Genomic DNA, 26517 nt, shown 5'->3' on the forward strand with positions numbered 1-26517 from the left:
CTCCTTCAGGCTCTGTTGTAACACCATGCTTGAGTCAGCAGCAAGCAGACGCTCCAGGGACTAAGTCCTGTATTTTGCCTACTGAGCATGCCCGTGGGACGACCTCTCATTGGAGGTTGGAGGTCACATGCACAGGTCCCGTTCCTGCTCTGATTGGTCCACTACTGGGAAGGTCCAGGAAGGACGCCGCTATAAAAGAGTCACATGGCCGCTCGGCCATGCGCTAGTATAGACTCTTGTGGCTTATGGTGTGTATGATGACGGATGTTTGTGACTGTGAATGACTCATTATGAAACCCCTACCCTTGGTTGTGACTGTTGTTAGGGCTTAGTGGTTAGAGTCAGCGCCTGTCAGTGGCTAAGGCTGGTTTCACATTTGCGTTTTTTAGCGCTGGAAAAAAACGCATATGTGCGCATGCGTTTTTTCCCCTATATTTAACATGGGTGCGCATACCTGCGCGCTTGTAAGAGCATGTATGCGATTTTCATGCGCTGCGTTTTTTGGGGTGTGCGTTTGTATTTTCCAGACGCAGCATGTTGCATTTTTTGGCCCTGCAAAAAAGCGCATGCGCACATATGCGCACGTTTTGCGCTAAAAATGGCCATTATAGCCTATGGATGCGCATATGTGCGCACTGGCATGCTCATGTATGCGTTTTTTTGCATATGTGTTTTTTTTTTTTAACCATGGAATTTAGGGGTTTGGGTTAGAGTTAGGGTTAGTTAAGGGGGTTTAGGGTTAGGGTTAGGGTCAGGGTCAGGGTTAGGGTTAGGGTTAGGGTCAGGGTTAGGGTTAGGGTCAGGGTTAGGGTTAGTAAAGTCATGGTTTGGGTTAGTGTGAGGGGCCACCTAATGTTGGAAAAAAATGCAAACGCGGTAAAAACGCACTAAAAACGCATACAAACGCATAAAAACGCTGCGTTTTTTTCATGCATGCTCATAAAAATGCTTGAAAAAAACGCAGCAGTTGTATGCTTTTGTATGCGTTTTTTCAATGTGTTTTTTTGCGGGAAAAACGCGCTGCAAAAAAAAGCAAGTGTGAAACTAGCCTAAGCTATACGCCACAGTGCATCCTAGTCCTCTGCATCCGACTGTGCCTCCCTGCTCAGGGCATTGTCGTACAGTGCAAGGTATCAGTAACAGCCAGTGCAATACCGTGCGCACCTCTAGCGCTTTCCTCCCCACCCCGGGTGGTTAGTGGCATCCGCCGAAGCGGTACTGTGCGCACTTGGCGCGATTATATATATCTTCTCCTTTTTCCACTGAAGCCGCGGCGCCAAGCACTGATGGTCTAGAGGAGCTCTAGTCCTGTGCCTTTGGGACAGAGCTCTGTGACCTCTATTTAGCGCTCACTCAGCCGAGCTCTGCGAGTTCAACAGGCTCAGACGTTTGTTTTAGCGGCTCTGTGGAGCAACAGAGTTCGCTTCCATTCACACTGGGTGATGTTAACCCACGTGTGAGCAAGCGTTCATCCACCATCTAGTTCCGCCATTACTCAGCAGCAGGTTCCATCTCTGCACGGTGGATCCCAGGCTGCGAACGCACCTCATATCTCCTGTTATATTATTTGGTGCGTTACGCAGGCCCTAACATTTAGACAGTGATTATTAAGCTATATTTTTACTGTCCATAATCTATTCCTATCAACTTATCTACATTCTTTTTTTTCTTTACTCTTTACTGTATTAAACTATCCCTTACAGAATTCTGGAAAAATTACTGTAGTAGACACCGATTATTACAGTATATTTTTATTGTTCTTAGTCTAGTCCTATCAACTAATCTAAATTATTTCTTTTGATTCTTTTTTCACGGAAAAAAATAAAACAACCAGAGGCTGATCACTGATGTGCATTAGTGATCAACACTCGACAGCTGTAGGATGCCTGCACGGATGTGATGCAAAAAGGGATGAAAAACAGACAGGGAAAATAAAGGACTTGCCAAAGCGAGCACGGACGCTAATCAGTGATCTACATCTGATCAGTGGCTTGGCAGCTGTAGGATGCACACACGAAGTGGTGTAAAGGGGGGGGAAGAATTAAAAATAGACAGGGACAAAAAAAAGTCATTGAAAACAGCGAGCACGAGTGTGGATCAGTGATTTGTGTTACTGATCAGCGCTGTGTAGCTGCATGACGTACAAAAAAGAAAAAACCTGTCAAGAATTGAGCGATCAGTGCTCGGTGGCAGAAGGGAGGGAAGGGAGATAGGAAAAAAGGGGGAAAAGGGGAGAAAAGGAGAGCTATGGGTGGCTTAGGAATGATCAGGGATCAGGACCAGATCAGGGAAAGATAAGAAATGTCTTCTATCGTCTTCCGCTGCAGCACCAGTGATGGCACAGGCTTGAAAAAATCTGTGGCACCACAAGGCCCAGAAAGGTGCACAGAATGGCACAGTGACTGCCCTATACATCTGCGTAGCTATAATGAGGAAGTACAGGGCACTCACTGTTGAATCAAATCGTGTCTGTACACTCTGATTGGTGAATTTGCCATCATCGTCCAATCGCACCAATTAGAGCAGGTCCTAGTGACGCCGTGGTTGCTAGGCTCCAGCCTATGATCGGTGCTCTTAAGAGGCGTCGCCACTACCCGGACGATGACTCCAGGTGCCCTGATGTGTTAATCAGCAGACATCGTAATGTGATCCCCACGAATGTGGTCACAGTGCCACATGAAAGATATGACGTATCCATAAGTACAAGGTCGGTAAGCACCTACCGACCTGGATGTATGGTTACATCAATGGTCATATAAGGCTTAAAATAAGCTATGGAGGCAGATTCTCAGGGAGATCTAAGTCCGGCCCATAGATCTTAACAACTTATTTACATATAAGAAAAATGTAAATTCTCTGGAATAAGACATCGGATCACAGATATCAAGGTATGACTTTCTATGATCTGCATGCCGATATAGACGGAGCAGGAGGTTTGATCCCACTGACAGATTCCCTTTAATTTGTTGCCTTACGGCACCTCTATTTGGCACATACTTTAATTCAAAGCAATGATACTATGGTAACTCTAAACAACTCTGGCACACAATGGAACATTTTATAATTAATCACCGACATGCTCCCTTTAAACTGCCTGATATGTAATAAAAAAACCACACAAAAACAAGAGCAGAGTTTTCTTTTAGTTATCATTCCCCACAAAAAGTATGCAAATTGTCTCTTCATAGAGGACGATGACTAGAACTCTGGCGCCACATATTGGTAGCAGCAATCGTAAAAGTCAATGTCGACCCTTTAACGAGCCTTGTCACGTGACTTAGGATAAAAGCCAAAACTAGAATCTCAATTCTGCCCCTCATAAGTGCAAAGTGTGAGATCTGGTTTGGCTGTGTGAGAGGCGTCTGATCGGGATCCAAGAAGTATTGTTTCTCCGTGCCGAGAGTGACATGTTAAGCACGCCGAGATGAGGCGACTTAAAGCCGCAATGCTCCTCTGGGAAATATGCATATTGTCTCTTCAGAGAGGGAGAGGACTAGAACTCTGGCGCCAGCTATCGGAAGTAGCAATCGTAAAAGTCAATGTAGACCCTTTAAGGAGGCTTGTCACAAGACTTAGGATAAAAGCCAAAACCAGAATCTCAATTTGCAGACACTGTGTTTTGGAGATGCCTCTCACACAGCCAAACCAGTTCTCACACTTTGAACTGACAAGAAATACAGTGTCTGCAATTTGAGATTCTGGTTTTGGCTTTTATTCTAAGTCACGTGACAAGGCTTGTTAAAGGGCTGACATTGACTTTTACTACTGCTACTTCCTATAGGTGGCACTAGAGTTCTAGTCCTCTTCCTCTTTGAAGATACAATTTGCATATTTCCCAGAGAAGCATTGCTTTCAGTCTACTCAGCTCAGCATGCTTATCATGTCACTCTTCGCTAGGAGAAACGATACTTCTTGGATCCCACAAAAAGTAGTAAGAGTCAATAATCTATATGTAAAATTGTTTTGATGAAAAATATTTTTCAACCTGAAAAAAAGATAGTCCCTCCTGAGGAAGACAGGAAAAAATTTATGGCTATTTGGAAGCAGAGATTAAAGAAAATGAAAAAGAGTCTTCACATATAGGCTGAAATAGATTGTGTCCTTAAAGGGTTAATGTATATCTATTATGCAGTGAGTTTACAAAGAGGCTGAATCTCTATTAGGTAATACTGGGGTGAATGTTACTTACGTGGACAGTCACACGGGACAAGGGTGCATTTATGATGGTTGTAGTTGTGCATATTTGGATTGCAGTGTTGAGGAAGGCACCAGCAGTGTTTCTTTTCTGCATATTGTTAAAAACACACGATTGTTACCAACATTATTTTAGATAGTGTTTACCTTTATTATACATTTATTATATAAACTGAGTGTGAAGAAACCAGATTATATCTTAATTTCCCAGATGAATAAGTTTAGCAAACCAAGAAGAATTGACTTTTTATCTGTATATTGGCTTTTGGATTTAAGTGGTGGGTTAAGATAACAGACTTTTGATTGTGTAAGGCTGGAATATTGACTTGTAAGCTAATATTTGATATAGCATAGTGTGCTCTCATCCTTGATGAATAGTGAGGTCTACTGATATGCTAATTATGCATTCTCTAGCCCAGATAGTTTGCTGATTTTTAAAAGAGAGGAGGAACATCTAAGCAAATAGATTACATAATGAAACAAGGCAACTTGGTCATCACCATTCTTCTCCTTAGGCCGGAGTCACACTTGCTGTATGAAAAATTGGTCCGATTCTCTCGGCAGAGAATTGTGCCAATGTTCTCCGTATGGTGAGCCATATGTAATCCGTTTGCAACAGGGCTGTGGAGTCGGAGTCGGAGTCGTGGAGTCGGAGTTAGTTTTGGTTGGAGTCGGAGTCGGTAGAAATGTACCGACTCCGACTCCAGCTTTAAAAAAAATGTATTAATATTTCATAATTGAACTTTCATATGAATTTTATAAATGTTACTCAAATATATATGTTCTATCAAACTATGAACAACAGTGATAAGCAGTTCTGCTGGAGATAGAGACATTTCTTACTTCTTGTGTGTCACTGTTCTCCACTGCCCTTATCTAATCTTATACTTGGTTAACCTCATGCTGCCCCAACCCCCCTACTTACAATGTATGAAACTGAAAGTGAAAATGTGTTGCAAATTCTTAGTAGTAAAGCTCCTCCTCTAGACTAGATCATACTAGGTGTGTGTCTTCCAAGCATCTCACAGCTGCCTGCTACTCAGAAGAGGAAGACTGTAAGAAGTATTATCCTTTCAACAAACTTTGCATCAGTTAACTGTGAGTACATGAGGAATAATAACAGTATTACTGACCACTATATCAGTTGTACGACCTGGCAATAATTTTGTACAATTGTTTTTAGGAAAAACAATTGTCATTTGGATTGTGAATGCAGAATTAAAAACCTGAGAATGTCAAAGAAGCATCACATTAAATCAGCTGTATTTGAACATTTCACCATCACTCAAGATAGAAAACATTATGTCTGTCAGTGTATGACAAATGATCCAGACGAAAACAAATGCTGTGAAGCCAAGATGAGTGCATATTCAGGCAAAGATAAAAATGCTCCTACCAGAGCTTCTAATCTAAAGAGACATTTAGAATCATAGAATCATAGAATCGTAGAGTTGGAAGGGACCTCCTGGGCCATCTGGTCCAACCCCCTTCTCAAAGCAGGATTCGCTAAATCATCCCAGTCAGATGTCTGTCCAGCCTCTGTTTGAAGACTTCCATTGAAGGAGAACTCACCACTTCTCGTGGCAGCCTGTTCCACTCATTGATCACTCTAACTGTCAAAAAGTTTTTTCTAATATCTAATCTGTGTCTCTTCCCATTCAGTTTCATCCCATTGCTTCTAGTCTTTCCTTGTGCAAATGAGAATAAAGTTGATCCTTCTACAATGTGACAGCCCTTTAGATATTTGTAGACAGCTATTAAGTCTCCTCTCAGTCTTCTCTTTTGCAAACTAAACATTCCCAAATCCTGCAACCTTTCCTCATAAGACAGGGTTTGCAGACCGGTCACCATTCTGGTCGCTCTTTTCTGAACTTGCTCCAGTTTGTTGATGTCTTTTTTAAAATGTGGTGCCCAAAACTGGACACAATATTCCAGATGAGGTCTGACCAAAGAGGAGTAGAGGGAAATAATGACTTCACGTGATCTAGACTGTATGCTTCTGTTAATACATCCTAGAATTGCATTTGCCTTTTTTGCTGCTGCATCACACTGTTGACTCATATTCAGTCTGTGATCTATTAGTATACCCAAGTCTTTTTCACATGTGCTGTCACTTAGCCCTATTCCTCCCATTCTATATATGCTTTTTTCATTTTTATTGCCCAGATGTAGTACTTTGCATTTCTCCCTGTTAAAAACCATTCTGTTAGTTGCTGCCCACTTCTCCAGTTTATTTAAATCTTTTTGAATCCTCTCTCTCTCTTCTCTAGTATTAGCTATCCCTCCTAGCTTTGTGTCATCAGCAAATTTAATCAGTTTACCCTCAATTCCTTCATCTAAATCGTTGATAAAGATGTTGAACAATACAGGGCCCAGGACAGAGCCCTGTGGTACCCCACTTGAGACATTCTTCCAACTGGATGTGCAGCCATTTACGACCACTCTTTGGGTCCGATCACTAAGCCAGCTATGAATCCACCTAACAGTTGCCTTGTCCATTCCATACTTAGTCATTTTTTCAATAAGGATTGTATGAGAGACTTTGTCAAATGCTTTGCTGAAGTCAAGATATACTATATCTACAGCATTTCCTTGATCCTGTAGATATAGTATATTTACAGCGCTTTCATCCAGAAGTACTGAAAGCAGTGGATGAGAAAGACTGCATCCAAACCAATGAACCAGTGCCCAGCTCTTCCAGCCAAACAAAGGAGCAGAGAACTTTGCAGCCATCAGTTGCAAGATATTTTGTCAGTGACAAAGTTACTGTGACAATGACAGTAGATACATTTAAAAAATAGATCATAGAGCTTGTTGTAAAGGATAGTGTGCCCATTTCATTATTTTCACGACCAGCTTTTATGTGTCTGAATGAGGAAATGGCCCGCAAGCTTGGTGTTTCTCTGGAGAGAGAGAGTATTAGAAAATTAGTAATCGAAGAAGCTTTTAAACAAAAGGAAGAACTTAAAAAAACTCTCAAGGGACGCTTTCTGTTTCTTAAAATGGATGCCTGCACACGTCACAGAGTGAACTATTTTGCCATCAATGTCCGATTTGTTTGTGACAAAAAAGAAATAGTTACCAAGACATTGGCAGTAAGAGACACCAAAGCTCATCACACCAGTGAGTTTCTCCAGGTCTTGGTGGAAAAGGTTCTGCAAGACTATGAACTTAAAAAGAGCAAGTTCTTTCTGTCGTAACTGACAATGCTTCAAATATGATAAGTACTATTAAGCTAATGAATGAGAGTAATGATGGTGACCAGCAGCTAGAAGAACATTCTGGGTCCACAGACACAGAAATGTTTGAAATAGAGGAACACAGTATTGTAACTGAGGAGCAAACTGAAGTTGCTTCAGATGAACAGCAACATGATAGTTTAGATGATCTTGTTGAAACTGTGTCAATATGTTCTTTCATTCATCACATGCGCTGTGTTGTGCATACGCTACAGCTGGCTATAAGAGACAGTCTGCGAGAAGGACATGCTGCTGCACTGATTGGCAAGGTGAGAAAATTGGCTACTGTTGCCAGAACCCCTAAAGTTGACTCAATTTTGAAGAGACGTGCTGGAAAAGGGGCAATTATTGATCAAGCCACACGATGGGGCAGTACTTACTTAATAATTCAGCGCTTGGTTGAACTGAAAACCTTTCTTGTAGACATGGCTAACCCTCAACTGACGCTAAATGAAAGTCAGTGGAATCAGGTGACTGAGCTGGAAAAATTGCTAGAGCACCCATTTACAGTGACTAAAAAATTACAAGCAGAGGACTTAACTCCAGGTATTTTCTTAAAGGAGTGGAAGAACCTGATGTTTCGCCTGTCCCAAACAGGAGGGTTAATTGCAAGTGGCATTGCTACATCAATGAAACGGAGAGAGGAGCTACTATTACAAAATAACATTCTTTTGGCAGCTGTTTATGTAGACCCAATGCATCGGATTCTTCTAGATGATCAACAGCTAAGTAAAGGAAAAGAAGCTCTGTTTGAAATAGCAGTAAGGATGAAAGGGTTGCAGAACAGTCAGGAGGAACAAGAAGAATTTGGTCGTCCTGCCACATCTTCACCCTCATCATCAACTGATGAAGAATTTAATTTCGAAAAATATTTGGATCACAAGGACCGTGCAAAGCGTTCCCGCATAGAAGAAGAGTCATCCCCATCAAGGAACACAGCCAGTACATTTCAGCAGAATTTTTCATGTGCACTAAAAGAAATTGAGAAATTTGACCGTTCATCAAAAATAACAGTGCAACAAGCGATTCCTCTGTATCCTGACATTGTCAGAGATGTTGCCCGAGTGGTTACTGCTTTGCCACCAACACAAGTTAGTGTAGAGAGGTTGTTCTCTGCTCTCAAAATAATTAGATCAGATTTGAGGGCATCCATGAAGGAGGATCTGACAGAGGCAATACTTTTTCTGGGGACTAATTTATAGATTTCTTCTTATTAACTGCATAAAAGTGTTTATTGCATATTTACTTACAGTTTAGAAAAGTTTAGAAAAGTTATTTGCTATATTCTAATTGTATTCTAATAAATGTAGTTTTTGCTCTAAGTGGTCTGATTACTTATATGATGGTGAGAAACTGAATAAGCACGATGTTTAATATTTTACAACAGTAAATTTGTTGTTATGAATTGGCCATTTATGAAGGAGTCGGAGCCGGAGTCGGAGTCGGAGCCGGAGTCAGACTCGGAGCCTGATAAAATCCAGGAGTCGGAGTCGCAACTGTGGCTTACCGACTCCACAGCCCTGGTTTGCAATGCCATTTCCTCGAATCTATGTATTCGTGTGACATCTGTATGGCTTTACATTTGTCAGTGCTTTTCCCCATTGAATTTAGTGGCTCAATGGGTTGAGATGAGGAAAATGCTTGTGTATTTCTCACAACTCACATGGATGGTCCGTGTGGTGTTCGATTTTTTCTCGTACCCATAGACGTGCATTGGCGAAACTTGGCCAATATACACGTACAATTGCAGCATGCTGCGGTTTCACTCGCACGTTGAAAATGGCAGAGAAAAAAAAACGCTAATGGGAGCTGCCCCATAGATGAATACTGGTCCGAGTGCTATGCAATGTTTTATCGCATAGCACTTGTCCGTACTCATCGCTAGTGTGACCCCGGCCTTATCGTGATGCTGGACTGAAGGACACTGGGAAAATCTAAAAATAGGTTACATGCCTCTGTATAAAGAGACTGAGACAGAGATCCTGGGAGAGAGCGACACAGCCGGACATTCTGCAAAACACCCAACGGACGAGAGACAGGACAGCAACCAATTCGTCATGGCTCCATCACGAGGGACATGGATCTATCATTCTATAGGAAACAACCTAGGGGTTTTGGGCTCTGGTTGGAAGGATACAGATCTGCTCCACTGATCATCGCTGAATCATGGATACGTTTGGAGAAAGCCAGGATTGGGACCCACTGGTCACTTGGCTCCATGAAGGTGTTCGGATAAGCCAGGTGGTGACTTTCGTGTCAACTGGCTTTGGACCTTGTATGGACTATATGGACTGTCCTCTCCCTACGCTTGTCGATATTTCTTCTCTGTGTGTGTACCACAGGTGGAGTAGCGACCCTGAGAGCTATGACGTAACATCTGCCATTATCCCGATGGGTGAGCAGAAGGGTGAGTCTCTGTAATTTGCACCATTTTGGGGAATTTTGCTGGGACTGTTCTATGTGTTATCTGCCTGTTTTGAAGTTCAATAAAGCATTGCCACACTGTTTTACCAGCACCCTGCGTTGTCTGAGTAGCGTTATGCCCACATTAACGGAAGAGGGTGTTAGGTGGGACGATCCCTGGTCCATGCAGTTCTGGCAAGCAAACAGGAGCGCTTGCCGACCCCCGTGTCTCCACTCCAGCTTAACAACTGTTAAGTTTCTCACCGCTAAGGGATACTTTCCTAATGGAAATTAGTATACAGAAAGAGGAATATAATGGTACAAGAAAATTTGTTTAAATTATAATTTAAATAGAAAAAATAGGGTTTCCCAATGAAAATATGCTTAAAATAGGCCGTGTCCTTATTGGGTTAAATATCGGTCATCTCATTATCATCACAGACTGGAATAAAATAAAAAATATACCTGTATATAAAGTAGATAATACAGGATCCACTATTCACAATAGGTGATGTCACAGCTCACCTCCTCCTCTTCCTTTACAAAGACTGATAATACCTCTATATAAAGTAGACAACATAGGATCCACTATTCACAGTAGGTGGTGTCACAGCTCACATCCTCCTCATCCTTTACGATGACTGAAAACACCTCGATTTAAAGTAGATAACACAGGATCCACCATTCCCAATTGGTGATGTCACAGCTCACCTCCTCCTCCTGTACAATGACTGATAACATCTCTATTTACAGTAGATAACACAGAATCCACCATTCAAAATAGATGGTGTCACAGCTCACCTCCTCCCCCTCCTCCTGTACAATGAATGATAACCCCTCTATGTACAGTAGATATCACAGGATCCACCATTCATAATAGATGGTGTCACAGCTCACCTCCTCCTGTACAATGAATGATAACCCCTCTATGTACAGTAGATAACACAGGATCCACCATTCACAATATGTGATGTCACAGCTCACCTCCTCCTCCTCCGCCTGTACAAGGAGTGATAAGCACTCAATGTAAAGTAGATAAAACAGGAAACACCATTCACAATAGGTGATGTCACAGCTCACCTCCTCATCCTGTTCAATGACTGATAACACCTCTATATACAGGTAGGTAACACAGGATCCACCATTCACAATAGGTGTTGTCACTTGTCACAGCTCACCTCCTCCCCCTCCCTGCACAGTGACCTCTGCACTGGTCCTAGGGCATGGGTACTACACTCTCCTAAAGAATCTATATGTTATTTCCTGACATTTAGCTGCTGTACAGTAAACAGTAACGGAGCAGGCATGACGGCTGCCTCCATAATCATGGACACTGCATAAAAAGAAAATTACAGTCTGAATATAAAACAGATTATAAATATTAGTACTGTGAATATTCATTCTTCTTAGTGATAAAAGAAAAACGTGTTACATTTCCTGTAAGGAATAAATACTTACTCGTAGTCACAGTCGTTGTTGTTGGACTTTGCTTTTTTGTTGTGATTGTACCTGAGACAAAATGATCAAACAGATTAGTCGTTTCATCAGACTTTTTTTTCTTAGAAGAATATTTAAAAATCCATGAAAACAATTACAAGTAAAGTGATTCTAGTTGGACTCAGTGCTCTTATTGTAGGATGAGCTGTGCCACAAACAGTGTAATCACAACTAAATACAGCTGAAATTCTAGCCAAATAACAAAAACTACTTTATTCTCTATAGCAGAAGTATTAGACACTTACTTGTAGTGGCTGCAGTTGGGGTGGATGACGTATCTGGAACTATACCAGAATTAAGTTACTAAACAATATCATTTCATACAATTACAGGTTTCCCATGATGCAGAACTTTATGGCTGCTTTCATGTTTTGCTTTTATTTTCATGTTCATTTCAAAGTAAATTGGCACCAAAAACCTATTATTAGTAGTTGGAATTGTGGTGCTTCGTATGGTGCTGTAGGTGGCGCGGTATAGAAATAATAGTTTATAACCATGCCAATCTGATCTGTAGAAATTGGGGGTTTTAGACACATCACATAAAAAATGATTCTTCTGATCTCAATCTTGATATTTGCCCCTCATTAACATAAAAACACCTATACTCGCCTCCCGTGTCGTTCCAGTGATGTCGGCACTCGCGTTCCAGGGGCGCATGTGAGGTTCTTACATCACACGAGCCCCGGTCCCAATCCGGGCCGGCTGGCAGCTCACTTACTCTTGGTCACAGATGTAGAATTTTATAAATTAAAGGAGTTGTCCCGTCTTCTTCCAAAAGTCTGAAAACACTCTAACTGCAAACTCCTGAATATTTACAGTATGTGCACCACACGCTGTCAGCATTCGCCAGTGTGGCCACTAAGTGCGGGTTCCACCACAGGTATGCGATTTGCTTACATGCACATATGTGATGAGTATACTTGCTGGTCCGCACACATATCTCTTGTATTAAAGCGAGGCTGAGCATGTCTAGTCAGAATGTGTCCGGAGCCATGGAAATCGCATATTTGTGGTCACACGACCACCAGCTTTTGGCAGCAACACTGAAGAATCCTGACAGTGTGTGGTGTGCATGCTGTGAAGATTCAAAAGTCTTCATTCACATGTAGAGACTGCAGATTTTTAGTAGAAGACCGGTCAACCCCTTTATCACACAACACAATATTTACACCATGTCACAAAACTATCGATGAGAAGATTTGAGACAATTTGAATTCTCCACATTATGTAAATTTTTATTAGGAAATTAATTTCTCAGCAAAGTTATTCTCTGCGAATTGAATGTCTCTTATTATACTCTGATGTCTCATCGAGCCACAGAGCATAGTAAATGTAAGATGTTCAAAAATGATACCTCCACTCACCTGTCTGGCCCCTTCGCTGCCATCTGATTCTCAGAGCCGCCTCTTTCCTCCGAGGTGCCTCAACTCTTGAAATGCACAGTGAGGTTGTGGCTTAAAGTTCCAGCCTAAATTGAACAGGCTGGGAAATGTGGTGTACGAAGGCAGTAGAAGAGGCCCAGAGAACAGTTCTCCATCCAGTCCTATTAATTCTGCTATAGCATCTTGCACCTATTCACTCTAGGCCAGGATTTCAGGATGAGACCAGACCACTGAGGTCACTGCGCATCAGACAACATGATGTCATGGACGAGCAATGCGCAGCGACCTCTGAGGCCTGGTCACCAGGAGTAAACTGGTCAAAGATGTACCTGTAGAAAAAAAGAGGACCAGACGGCGGGCAGCATGAAGAAGAAAAGAAAAAGTGGCTCTGAAGGCCACATGATGGACATCCAGCGGTAGAGAGACTGAGCAGATTAGTGGATTCCTGACTATAACTTTTTTTTTAACTTATTCTGGTTGTCCACGGTTCAGCAATATAGCAACTAGCTGGAAGTCATTTTATGAATCCATGCAAATTTACAAAAATCAATATTCTTAAATATGCAGATAGTTTTTGTATATTCCAATGGATTGAATCTTACTCTAAAATTAATTTAATCTTGACATTACCAAGTCTTACATTTTTTACCACAAGTATACCAATAGCTTACCAGAAATAAGACGTGGAGTGGTTGTTGAGCTTGTTGATGTAGTCGGAGCTGAAGAAAAGAAGACTGACTTAATAATATCAATCAGAGCTTTTTGCTTTTGATTTTCTTAATTTCTCTGCACAAACGCAGACAAGGAAGGAGGCATATATAAAAAGCAAGTTGTTAGCTTCAGTTACACTAAGTACATGCCAAAATTAATTTTGGTAGATAGCCTCTTCAATTTGAAAGAAGCTTCCTGTAGATTGCAAGGCTGAAGAACCAATGCTTTATTGGTAAGTTTAGTAAATTGAGTAACGTACCATCAGTAATAGATGGCATGGTTGTAGTTGTTGGGAATTCTGTGGTAGTTGGTGGTATGGTTGTAGTTGTTGAGCGTTCTGTGGTAGTTGGTGGTATGGTTGTAGTTGTTGGGCGTTCTGTGGTAGTTGGTGGTATGGTTGTAGTTGTTGGGTGTTCTGTGGTAGATGATGGTATGGTTGTAGTTGTTGGGAGTCTTGTGGTAGATTGTGGTATGGTTGTAGTTGCAGGGCGTTCTGTGGTAGTTAGTGGTATGGTTGTAGTTGTTGGGAGTTCTGGGGTAGTTGGTGGTATTGTTGTAGTAGCTGGGCGCTCAGTGGTAAATGGTGGTATGGTTGTAGTTGTTGGGCTTTCTGTGATAATGGATGGTATGGTTGTAATTGTTGGGCGTTCTGTGCTAGATGATGGTATGGTTGTAGTTGTTGGGAGTTCTGTGGTAGTTGGTGGTATGGCTATAGTTGTTGAATGTTCTGTGGTAATGCTTGGTATGGTTGTAGTTGCTGGGCGTTTTGTGGTAGTTGGTGGTATGTTGGTAGTTTCTGGGCGCCGTGTAGTAGTATTGTCTGATGCCCAAAAACAAATTTAATTCCAAAGAAAAAGAAGAATGTGATGGTGAGCAATTGACACATAGCATTTGAGATGTGGACATTGACATGCCTAATATAGTAGAAGGGATGCAATATTTTGTCCCTGGAGTCTGACACTACAGTTTAACCCCTTCACCCCAAGGGTAGTTTGCACGTTCATGACCGGGCCAATTTTTACAATTCTGACCACTGTCCCTTTATGAGGTAATAACTCTGAAACATTTCCATGGATCCAGGTGATTCTGACAATGTTTTCTCGTTACATATTGTACTTCATGTTAGTGGTAAAACTTCATTCAAATAACTTGCGTTTATTTGTGAAAAAAATGGAAATTTGGCGAAAATTTTGAAAATTTCACAATTTTCCAAATTTGAATTTTTATGCCCTTAATTCACAGAGATATGGCACACAAAAAGCTTAATAAGTAACATTTCCCACATGTTTACTTTACATCAGCACAATTTTGGAACCAAAATTTTTTCTTGTTAGGAAGTTATAAGGGTTAAAAGTTGACCAGCGATTTCTCATTTTTGCAACACCATTTTATTTTTACAGACCACATCACATTTGAAGCCACTTTGAGGGGTCTATATGATAGAAAATACCCAAAAGTGACACAATTCTACAAACTGCACCCCTCAATGTGCTCAAAACCACATTCAAGAAGTTTATTAACCCTTCAGGTGCGTCACAGGAATTTTTTGAATATTTAAAAAAAATGAACATTTAACTTTTTTTCGCACAAAAAATACTTCAGATTCAATTTTTTTTATTTTACCAAGGGTAACAGGAGAAATTGGACTACAAAAGTTATTGTGCAATTTGTCCTGAGTATGATGATACCTGATATGTGGGGGGAACCACTGTTTCGGCGCATGGCAGAGCTCAGAATGGAAGGAGCGCCGTTTGACTTTTTCAATGCAAAATTGGCTGGAATTCAGATCGGACGCCATGTCACGTTTGGAGAGCCCCTGATGTACCTAAACAGTGGAAACCCCCCACAAGTGACCCCATTTTGGAAACTAGACCCCACAAGTAACTTATCTAGTTATGTGGTGAGAACTTTGAACCAACAAGGGCTTCACAGAAGTTTATAACGTAAAGCGGTACAATTAAAAAATCATATTTTTTCCAAAATAAGGTTTTTTCACCCCCAATTTTTATTTTCCCAATGGTAACAGGACCATAAAAGTTATTGTGCAAATTGTCCTGAGTACGCAAATACCCCATATGTGGGTGTAAACGACTATTTGGGCGCATGGCAGAGCTCAGAAGGGAAGCAGCACCATTTGACTTTTTTGGCTGGAATTGAGATCGGACGCCATGTCACGATAGGAAAACTCCTGATGTACCAAAACAGTGGAAACCCCCCAAAAATGACACCATTTTGGAAACTAGACCCCCCCCAAGGAACTTATCTAGATGTGTGGTGAGAACTTTGAACCCCCAAGGGCTTCACAGAAGTTTATAACGTAAAGCTGTACAATTAAAAAATCATTTTTTCCACAAAAATGATCTTTTCACTCTCAATTCTTATTTTTCCAAGGGTAACAGGACCCTAAAAGTTATTGTGCAATTTGTCCTGAGTACGCTGATACCCCACGTGTGGGGGTAAACCACTATTTGGGCGCATGGCAGAGCTCGGAAGGGAAGCAGCGCCATTTGACGTTTTTGGCTGTAATTGAGATCGGACACCATGTCGCGTTTGGAAAGCCCCTGATGTACCAAAACAGTGGAATTCCCCCACAAATGACACCATTTTGGAAACTAGACCCAAGGAACTTATCTAGATGTGTGGTGAGCACTTTGAACCCCCCAGTGCTTCACAGAAGTTTATAACGCCTGGGCGTGAAAATAAAAAAATCATATTTTTTCCACAAACATGAACTTTTAGTCACCAATTTTTTTATTTTCCCAAGGGTAACAGGAGAAATTGGACCCCAAAAGTTGTTGTCTAATTTGTCCTGAGTACGCTGATACCTCATATGTGGGAGGAAACTATTGTATGGGCACACGTCAGGGCTCGGAAGGGAAGTAGTGACGTTTTGGAATGCAGACTTTGATGGAATGGTCTGCGGGTGTCATGTTGCTTTTGGAGAGCCCCTGATGTACCTAAACAGTGGAAACCCCACACAAATGACACCATTTTGGAAACTAGACCCCCCAAGGAACTTATCTAGATGTGTGGGGAGCACTTTGAACCCCCCAGTGCTTCACAGAAGTTTATAACGCCCGGGTGTGAAAATAAAAAAATCGTATTTTTTCCACAAACATGATCATTCAGTCACCAATTTTTTTATTTTCCCAAGGGTAACAGGAGAAATTGGACCCCAAAAGTTGTTGTCCAATTTGTCCTGAGTATGCTGATACCTCATATGTGGGAGAAAACTACTGTATGGGCACACGTCGGGGCTCGGAAGGGAAGTAGTGACGTTTTGGAATGCAGACTTTGATGGAATGGTCTGTGGGTGTCATGTGCATTTGGAGAGCTCCTGATGTACCTAAACTATTGAAACTCCCCACAAGTGACCCCATTTTGGAAACTAGACCCCCCACGGAACTTATCTAGATGTGTGGTGAGCACTTTGAACCCCCAAGTGCTTCACAGAAGTTTATAACGCCCGGGCTTGAAAATTAAAAAAAACATTTTTTTCCACAAAAATGATATTTTTGCCCCCAATTTTTAATTTCCCTAAGGGTAACAGGAGAAATTGGACCCAAAAAGTTGTTTTTCAATTTGTCCTGAGTAGACTGATACCCTATATGTGGGGGTAAAACACTCTTTGGGCGCATGGCAGAGCTTGGGAGGGAAGGAGCACCATTTGACTTTTTCAATGCAGAATTGGCTCGAATGGAGATCAGACGCCATGTTGCATTTGGAGAGCACCTGATGTGCCTAAACAGTGGAAACCCCCCAATTCTAACTCCATCCCTAACCCCAACACACCCCTAACACTAATCTCAGCCCTAACTCTAGCCCTAACCCTAATGGAAAAATGGAAATAAATACATTTTCTTTTAGTTTTATTATTTTTCCTTAACTAAGGGGGTGATAACGGGGGGTTTGATTTACTATTTATGGCGGTTTTTATGTTTGGCAGCTGTCACACGCTAAAAGACGCTTTTTATTGCAAAAATAATTTTTGAATCACCACATATTGAGAGCTATAATTTTTCCATATTTTGACCCACCGAGTCATGTGAGGTCTTATTTTTTGCGGGACGAGTTGACATTTTTATTGGTATCATGTTCGGGCATGTGACATCTTTTGATCGCTTTTTATTCCGATTTTTGGGACGCAGAATGAACAAAAACCAGCGTTTCATGAATTTCTTTTGGGGGGTGCGTTTACACCGTTCCGCCTGCGGTAAAATTGATAAAGCATTTCTATTCTTCGGGTCAGTACGTTTACAGCGATACCTCATTTATGTCTTTTTTTATGTTTTGGCGCTTTTATGCAATGAAAACAATTTTATATAAAAAAAATTTTTTGCATCACTTTATTCTGCGAGCTATAACTTTTTTATTTTTTCACTGATGACGCTGTGTGGTGGCTCGCTTTTTGCGGGACAAAATGATGTTTTCAGCGGTACCATGGATATTTATATGCGTCTTTTTGATCGCGCGTTATTGAACTTTTTGTTCGGCGGTATGATAATAAATCATTATTTTTTGCTTCGCTTTTTATTTTTATTTTTTAAGGGGTTTGCTAAAGGGGTTAACTAATGGGACAGTTTTATAGGGTGGGTCGTTACGGACGCGGCGATACCAAATGTGTTTACTTTTATTGTGTTTTTTTTTATTTCCAAAAAAATGAATTTATTAGGGAATATTTTTTTTTTTATGAATTTATTTAGCGATTTTTTTAAAATTAATTTTACACAATTTTTTTTATTTTTTTTAATCCTTATTACATAGTCCCAGATGGGACATCACTGTCCTATGACAGATCGCTGATCTGTCACATCACAGATCACTGTGACAGATCAGCGATCTGTCACAGGCACTGCACAAGGCTTCCTCGTGCCTGCGCTTTGCAGGCATGAGGAAGCCAGCTCCCTGCAGGCCCCCGAAGGTCCCCTTCGCCATCTTGGATTCGGGGACCTGCAGGGATGGAGACCCCCGCAACAACGCTGCACATTGCGCTGCTGTGGGGGGCTCAGGGAAGCACAGAGGGAGCCCCATCCCTGCCGATGCTTACCTTTAACCCCTGGTACACCGCGATCGTGTTTGATCACGGTGTGCAAGGGGTTAACATGTCGGGGGCGGTCCGTGACCGCCCCTGACACATTGTGCCAGATGTCAGCTGTGAGCGCCGCTGATCGCGCCAGACGTACTATCCTGTGCATGGGCATAGGGGCCCGGGTCCCTTGGACGGGATAGTACGTCTGATGTCAGAAAGGGGTTAAGTCACCATTTCTATAACCCTTGGGCCAAATGCCCCACACTTTGCTGTTTCTCTAACAGGGAATCTTACTAAATTTTACTACATATTAGCAAACATTAATGAGGCCAACTGGAGCAGGGATTTTTTCTTTTTAACAGATATGGTCTACGAAACATATAGCTATCTCTTAATTGGTGGTGTTAATTGTTTATGTATGCTTGTAAGTGTATATATCTCTCTGTATATACCTTATGTGCCTGTGCATATACAGTATATATCTGTTTGTACGCATCTGAATATATGTGTTTTGTGTATGTATGCGTCTGTATGTATATGCTCCATGTTTGCATGCATCTGTATGTTTGTGCTTCAAATATGAATTTATCTGTATGTAGGAGCTCCGGGATTGCATGTATCTGACCTGTGTATACATATATGTGTGTGCATATGCTCTCTGTATACATGTGTGTGCTACATGTATATACATATGTGTGTGTAACATCCATTGTGTGTATATATGTGTGTAACATACAGTGTTTGAGAGAGGCCGTACTGGGCCGCAGGCCTTAAAAGGGAGGCCGACATGACAGGATTGAGTGGGAATATAGTGAGCTGGAGTTAGGGATTAGGATGGTACTACGGGGTTAATGTATTTGAATAAGGTGGGGGCTAGTGCTGGGATGAGGGGGAGGCAGAGTCAGAGCTGGAGTACGAGTTATCATTATAAAGACAGTGGCCATCTTAGTGGAGCAACCATTTTAGGTTCCCCCACATAGTGACAAGAAGCACCCACCCACCCTCCCTTAATTAGTTTTATGGTTAGGTAATCGCTTTGGGGTTAATCTTGTCTTAATAGGTTTCCTTTTCTTGTAGGGATATGGGTGGTGTTTAGGGGTGGGGGTTATAATTTGTTTGTAAGTCTGTATAATTACTTGTCACGGCAGTAGTATGGCATGGGCGTGAGGTCCTCGAAGTTGGTGGTGCTGGTAAATAGCGGTTCGGGGGGGGGTCTCAAGAGGACCTGGACTTCCCCCTGGGTGGATTCAAGTGGACAGGTAACTGAATTATCCCGCGGAAGGGATTATAGAGGACCCGTGCTTAATGGTAATGGAAACTGGCCAGGTGGGTTGATATGTGTCTCTGAGCTGGTGCTTAACGGCTAGAGGCAAGACTCATCCTGGGGACCAAGTTGGGAATATCAAATCTGAGTTTTATGGTTTGGGGCTTCGAGGACCACCCCTTCTGGGACGTTGTGTTTAAAATGTTATGTTATATGTTTAATAAAAGGCTGCTGTGGCCAATTTATCCAAATACCTCTGGAGTGTTTATTTTGTTGGTGTATGAATCGATGGGGTTGGGTGGCCAATAAGAGTTTTAAATAACTAGGTACGGAAGCTCACATGAATCACGAATACCCATTTGTCATGTCACGCACAGTGTGTGTGTATGTAGCATCCACATTCAGAAGTACTGGCAATGAAGACGAGACTTCACAGGTGTAAACATCGCTCAACAAACTAGCAAAATTCGGCTTATTCATCGATTGAATAGATTGTTTTTTGTTGGAGCAAAAATCACTTCTCTCAGCAGCACATCACCGGTGTAAACTGCAGAAGTGCTGCTGATAACGATACTATGCGGGGACAGATTACACTACTACTTCTCTGCCCATCATTCTACGTAAGCCTCTGTGAAAAGGCCGGTAAATAAGCGCCTAACTACTTCAGTATTGTCCATCGCACTTGTTATCGGCCTGGATAAACCAAAATGTTTCTTTGTGATGGTACAACATGTTAGCATTCGGGGCCCCACTTTAAACTTTTGTCCAGGGCCCCACATTGTCTATAACTTGCCCTGGTGGTGAATCATGTTATATCTCCTGCATATAGAGATGTTGTCAGCATTGATGACCAAGCGGATTCAGTGCAAATCATATGTGTGCTATACACATCTCTTCAGGGCAAATGTAGCTTTAAAATAATACTTTCTATTAGCAGTGAAAATAATTTCCTGTGAAAATTTGGCAAAGGTGGTGACTTCAAATTTCAAAAGATTTTCATATCTCTAGTGATCACATGTGCTCCATAATATTGAGGTAAATCTTACTTACGTGGACATTCACACGGTATAAGAGGACATAGATTACTGTAGTACATTTCTGGGCTGCAGTGTTGAGGAAGACACCAGCACTGACCATCTCCTATGTTTAGAAGACATGAATATATATTATCATCATCATTGTTCTGTATAAACGATCAACATAATGTTCCAACGCAGCAAAGTAAAGAGGTGAATAGGAAAAGCAGGGTGGTAGCTTTAGCTGCGTTGGGTTGTTTTATTAAGTTTAATTTCAATAATCAATAGCATACCTTGAGTAGTAGTTGGCATAGTTGTAGCTGTAGGGTGTTGTGTGGAAGAAGGCGGCAGGGTTCTAGTTGTTAGATGCTTTTTGGTTGCAGGCGGTAGAGTTATAGCTGTTGGACGTTGTGTAGTAGTAATGTCTGTCCCTAGAAGAAAAAAGTAAATGTATTTCAATGAAAGAAGAGAATGTGGTGGTGGTCATCGGTGGTGGGCAATGGACACATAGCAAACATGATGTCACATGCTAAACATAGAGTAAGACATGTAATTTTGTGTCACTCAAGTCTGGTATTTCATCTATTTCTAATCCCCACACAGATCCTGCTGCACCTCCCTGTGGGCTACACCCTTCCCATGACCCTTGGGCAAAGTCCACCACACTCTGTTTCCCCAGAGAGGAGTCATGCAACTCTTACTATGTAGTAACAAACGTGATGGGACCAACTGGGAATTCCAAGAACTGAATAGATGTTTTAAGGTTGGCATGCCCTTACGTGTAGGTAGTGTCGATTATTTTAAAGAAACCTATTATATGCCATAACCCACCAATCCTATTAACCACCCCTCATAACATTTTTTGTTTTTTGGTGGAATGCAAATGTATGATCAGATAACTATCATGGTACCCAGTCCACTAATATCAATACGTCATCAATCTACCTTCTCAACAAGAGTGGCTTTATGCAAGATATAAAGATTTTATCAGTACAGATTAGTTAATCGATGTGATGCAAATTTAATTCATATAAACATTTTTGAAATTTGCTGAACCAGGCGAATTCAAACAATTTGGGATTTGGATTTGGTGAATCAACTAAATTGGTCACAAACATTTCACATATTGCAGAAGACTGCATCAGCCAGAGATGGATCAAAAGACCTTGGACACAGCTGGGTTGGTTTTAATGTCTCCCAGATATCACATTACATGGTATATAACACAGCCAATCAGGAGGGACTATCACAACCTGCATAAAAGCAGAAGTAGGAAATACAGCAGCCATTTTGTGGTGAATCTAGATTATGAGGCGATGTCACAGTTCACAATATCAGTCACAGAGATAAGGAGACAAAGCCATTAAGCACTGAAGAAATTGTATAAATAGTATAGAAGTAAAGACTTATGTAGAGGTCACTTTCACATTACTTAGGCTGTGTTTGCAAAATGGTTGAATACAATCCTAGTAGACCTCATAGTGTTATCCATGTCCTCTCAAGGCAATTGGAGGACTTTCATGGCAATTTTATTGACAATAAATGAAATTTCATCTCAAAATTCATGAAATATTTCAAATTTAGAATTCAAAAGATTCGCTCATCTCTACTGATCACACGATCTCTATAACATTCATACTTACATGGACATTCACACGGTATAAGAGGACATAGATAACTGTAGTACATTTCTGGGCTGCAGTGTTGAGGAAGGCACCAGCACTGACCATCTCCTATGTTTAGAAGACATGAATATTATCATCATCATTGTTCTGTATAAACAATCAACATAATGTTCCAACGCAGCAAAGTAAAGAGGCGAATAGGAAAAGCAGCATGGTAGTTTTGGCTGCGTTGGGTTGTTTTTTGGTAAGTTTAGTAAGTTCAATAGCATACCTTGAGTATTAGTTGGTATAGTTGTAGCTGTAGGGCGTTGTGTGGAAGAAGGCAGCAGGGTTGTAGTTGTTGGATGCTTTTTGGTTGCAGGCGGTAGAGTTATAGCTGTTGGACGTTGTGTAGTAGTAATGTCTGTCCCTAGAAGAAAAAAGTAAATGTATTTCAATGAAAGAAGAGAATGTGGTGGTGGTCATCGGTGGTGGGCAATGGACACATAGCAAACATGATGTCACATGCTAAACATAGAGTAAGACATGTAATTTTGTGTCACTCAAGTCTGGTATTTCATCTATTTCTAATCCCCAAACAGATCCTGCTGCACCTCCCTGTGGGCTACACCCTTCCCATGACCCTTGGGCAAAGTCCACCACACTCTGTTTCCCCAGAGAGGAGTCATGCAACTCTTACTATGTAGTAACAAACGTGATGGGACCAACTGGGAATTCCAAGAACTGAATAGATGTTTTAAGGTTGGCATGCCCTTACATGTAGGTAGTGTCGATTATTTTAAAGAAACCTATTATATGCCATAACCCACCAATCCTATTAACCACCTCTCATAACATTTTTTGTTTTTTGGTGGAATGCAGATGTATGTTCAGATAACTATCATGGTACCCAGTCCACTAATATCAATACGTCATCAATCTACCTTCTCAACAAGAGTGGCTTTATGCAAGATATAAAGATTTTATCAGTACAGATTAGTTAATTGATGTGATGCAAATTTAATTCATATAAACATTTTTGAAATTTGCTGAACCAGGCGAATTCAAACAATTTGGGATTTGGATTTGGTGAATCAACTAAATTGGTCACAAACATTTCACATATTGCAGAAGACTGCATCAGCCAGAGATGGATCAAAAGACCTTGGACACAGCTGGGTTGGTTTTAATGTCTCCCAGATATCACATTACATGGTATATAACACAGCCAATCAGGAGGGACTATCACAACCTGCATAAAAGCAGAAGTAGGAAATACAGCAGCCATTTTGTGGTGAATCTAGATTATGAGGCGATGTCACAGTTCACAATATCAGTCACAGAGATAAGGAGACAAAGCCATTAAGCACTGAAGAAATTGTATAAATAGTATAGAAGTAAAGACTTATGTAGAGGTCACTTTCACATTACTTAGGCTGTGTTTGCAAAATGGTTGAATACAATCCTAGTAGACCTCATAGTGTTATCCATGTCCTCTCAAGGCAATTGGAGGACTTTCATGGCAATTTTATTGACAATAAATGAAATTTCATCTCAAAATTCATGAAATATTTCAAATTTAGAATTCAAAAGATTCGCTCATCTCTACTGATCACACGATCTCTATAACATTCATACTTACATGGACATTCACACGGTATAAGAGGACATAGATAACTGTAGTACATTTCTGGGCTGCAGTGTTGAGGAAGGCACCAGCACTGACCATCTCCTATGTTTAGAAGACATGAATATTATCATCATCATTGTTCTGTATAAACAATCAACATAATGTTCCAACGCAGCAAAGTAAAGAGGCGAATAGGAAAAGCAGCATGGTAGTTTTGGCTGCGTTGGGTTGTTTTTTGGTAAGTTTAGTAAGTTCAATAGCATACCTTGAGTATTAGTTGGTATAGTTGTAGCTGTAGGGCGTTGTGTGGAAGAAGGCAGCAGGGTTGTAGTTGTTGGATGCTTTTTGGTTGCAGGCGGTAGAGTTATAGCTGTTGGACGTTGTGTAGTAGTAATGTCTGTCCCTAGAAGAAAAAAGTAAATGTATTTCAATGAAAGAAGAGAATGTGGTGGTGGTCATCGGTGGTGGGCAATGGACACATAGCAAACATGATGTCACATGCTAAACATAGAGTAAGACATGTAATTTTGTGTCACTCAAGTCTGGTATTTCATCTATTTCTAATCCCCAAACAGATCCTGCTGCACCTCCCTGTGGGCTACACCCTTCCCATGACCCTTGGGCAAAGTCCACCACACTCTGTTTCCCCAGAGAGGAGTCATGCAACTCTTACTATGTAGTAACAAACGTGATGGGACCAACTGGGAATTCCAAGAACTGAATAGATGTTTTAAGGTTGGCATGCCCTTACATGTAGGTAGTGTCGATTATTTTAAAGAAACCTATTATATGCCATAACCCACCAATCCTATTAACCACCTCTCATAACATTTTTTGTTTTTTGGTGGAATGCAGATGTATGTTCAGATAACTATCATGGTACCCAGTCCACTAATATCAATACGTCATCAATCTACCTTCTCAACAAGAGTGGCTTTATGCAAGATATAAAGATTTTATCAGTACAGATTAGTTAATTGATGTGATGCAAATTTAATTCATATAAACATTTTTGAAATTTGCTGAACCAGGCGAATTCAAACAATTTGGGATTTGGATTTGGTGAATCAACTAAATTGGTCACAAACATTTCACATATTGCAGAAGACTGCATCAGCCAGAGATGGATCAAAAGACCTCGGACACAGCTGGGTTGGTTTTAATGTCTCCCAGATATCACATTACATGGTATATAACACAGCCAATCAGGAGGGACTATCACAACCTGCATAAAAGCAGAAGTAGGAAATACAGCAGCCATTTTTGTGGTGAATCTAGATTGTGAGGCGATGTCACAGTTCACATTATCAGTCACAGAGATAAGGAGACAAAGCCATTAAGCACTGAAGAAATTGTATAAATAGTATAGAAGTAAAGACTTATGTAGAGGTCACTTTGACATTACTTAGGCTGTGTTTGCAAAATGGTTGAATACAATCCTAGTAGACCTCATAGTGTTATTCATGACCTCTCAAGGCAATTGGAGGACTTTCATGGCAATTTTATTGACAATAAATGAAATTTCATCTCAAAATTCATCAAATATTTCAAATTTAGAATTCAAAAGATTCGCTCATCTCTACTGATCACACGATCTCTATAACATTCATACTTACATGGACATTCACACGGTATAAGAGGACATAGATAACTGTAGTACATTTCTGGGCTGCAGTGTTGAGGAAGGCACCAGCACTGACCATCTCCTATGTTTAGAAGACATGAATATTATTATCATCATTGTTCTGTATAAACGATCAACATAATGTTCCAACGCAGCAACGTAAAGAGGCGAATAGGAAAAGCAGCATGGTAGTTTTGGCTGCTTTGGGTTGTTTTTTGGTAAGTTTAGTAAGTTCAGTAGCATACCTTCAGTAGTAGTTGGCATAGTTATAGTTGTCAGACGTTGTGTGGTTGCAGGTGGCAGGGTTGTAGTTGTTGGGCGTTGTGTGGTTGCAGGCTTCAGGGTGGTTGTTGGATGTTGCGTAGTAGTAATATCTGACACCAGAAAAAAAAGTTCATTTATTCCAATGAAAGAAGAGAAAGTGATGGTGGTCATCGGTGGTGGGCAATGGGCACATAGCAAACATGATGTCACATGCTAAACATAGAGTAAGACATGTAACTTTGTGTCACTCAAGTCTGGTATTCCATCTATGTCTAATCCCCACACAGATCCTGCTGCACCTTCCTGTGGACTACACCTTTCCCATGACCCTTGGGCCAGTACACTAGCCAAGGTATAGTGAGGTGACAGCTAGAGACCAGGTACGTGACAGCGGAGGGGGGAAGGACCTGCATAGGGCATTAGGGGAACTTAGGGATAGGCACAGGCTGAGTTAGGAGGTGCCCCATCCCTCGTTCCCTACTATTAGAGCCTTCCTCCCAATTTTCCCATCCCGGTTATGGTGTTTATTGTGCCACTCGCTGGACCGACTCTTGTGGGTCGTGATAGTAACATTTTACAAACGCAATGGGACTAACTGGGGATTCCAAGAACTGAATAGATCTCTCTTGCATCTATTTTGATTCTTGGTGGATGCAGAGC

General features: G+C 41.2%; 1 protein-coding gene across 5 annotated transcripts in view; it reads right to left on the reverse strand.

The window, feature by feature from the left end:
- Nucleotides 1–26517, reverse strand: part of LOC141051811 (uncharacterized) — a 646796-nt gene that overhangs the window by 123989 nt on the left and 496290 nt on the right. For all 5 annotated transcript variants that reach the window (XM_073548842.1, XM_073548843.1, XM_073548841.1 and 2 more), the window contains exons 42-53: nt 25839–25967; nt 25586–25675; nt 24235–24372; nt 23982–24071; nt 22632–22769; nt 22379–22468; nt 21029–21166; nt 20770–20859; nt 13387–13434; nt 11579–11617; nt 11295–11345; nt 4190–4285 (exon numbers count right to left, since the gene is read on the reverse strand). In XM_073548842.1, coding sequence (XP_073404943.1) covers nt 4190–4285; nt 11295–11345; nt 11579–11617; nt 13387–13434; nt 20770–20859; nt 21029–21166; nt 22379–22468; nt 22632–22769; nt 23982–24071; nt 24235–24372; nt 25586–25675; nt 25839–25967 — 1137 coding nt within the window. The remainder of the gene's footprint in view (nt 1–4189; nt 4286–11294; nt 11346–11578; nt 11618–13386; nt 13435–20769; nt 20860–21028; nt 21167–22378; nt 22469–22631; nt 22770–23981; nt 24072–24234; nt 24373–25585; nt 25676–25838; nt 25968–26517) is intronic.

This window comes from Dendrobates tinctorius, unplaced genomic scaffold (genome assembly GCF_039654945.1).
Source record: "Dendrobates tinctorius isolate UK_male_01 unplaced genomic scaffold, ASM3965494v1 ptg000158l, whole genome shotgun sequence".
NCBI classification, from domain to species: Eukaryota; Metazoa; Chordata; class Amphibia; order Anura; family Dendrobatidae; genus Dendrobates; species Dendrobates tinctorius.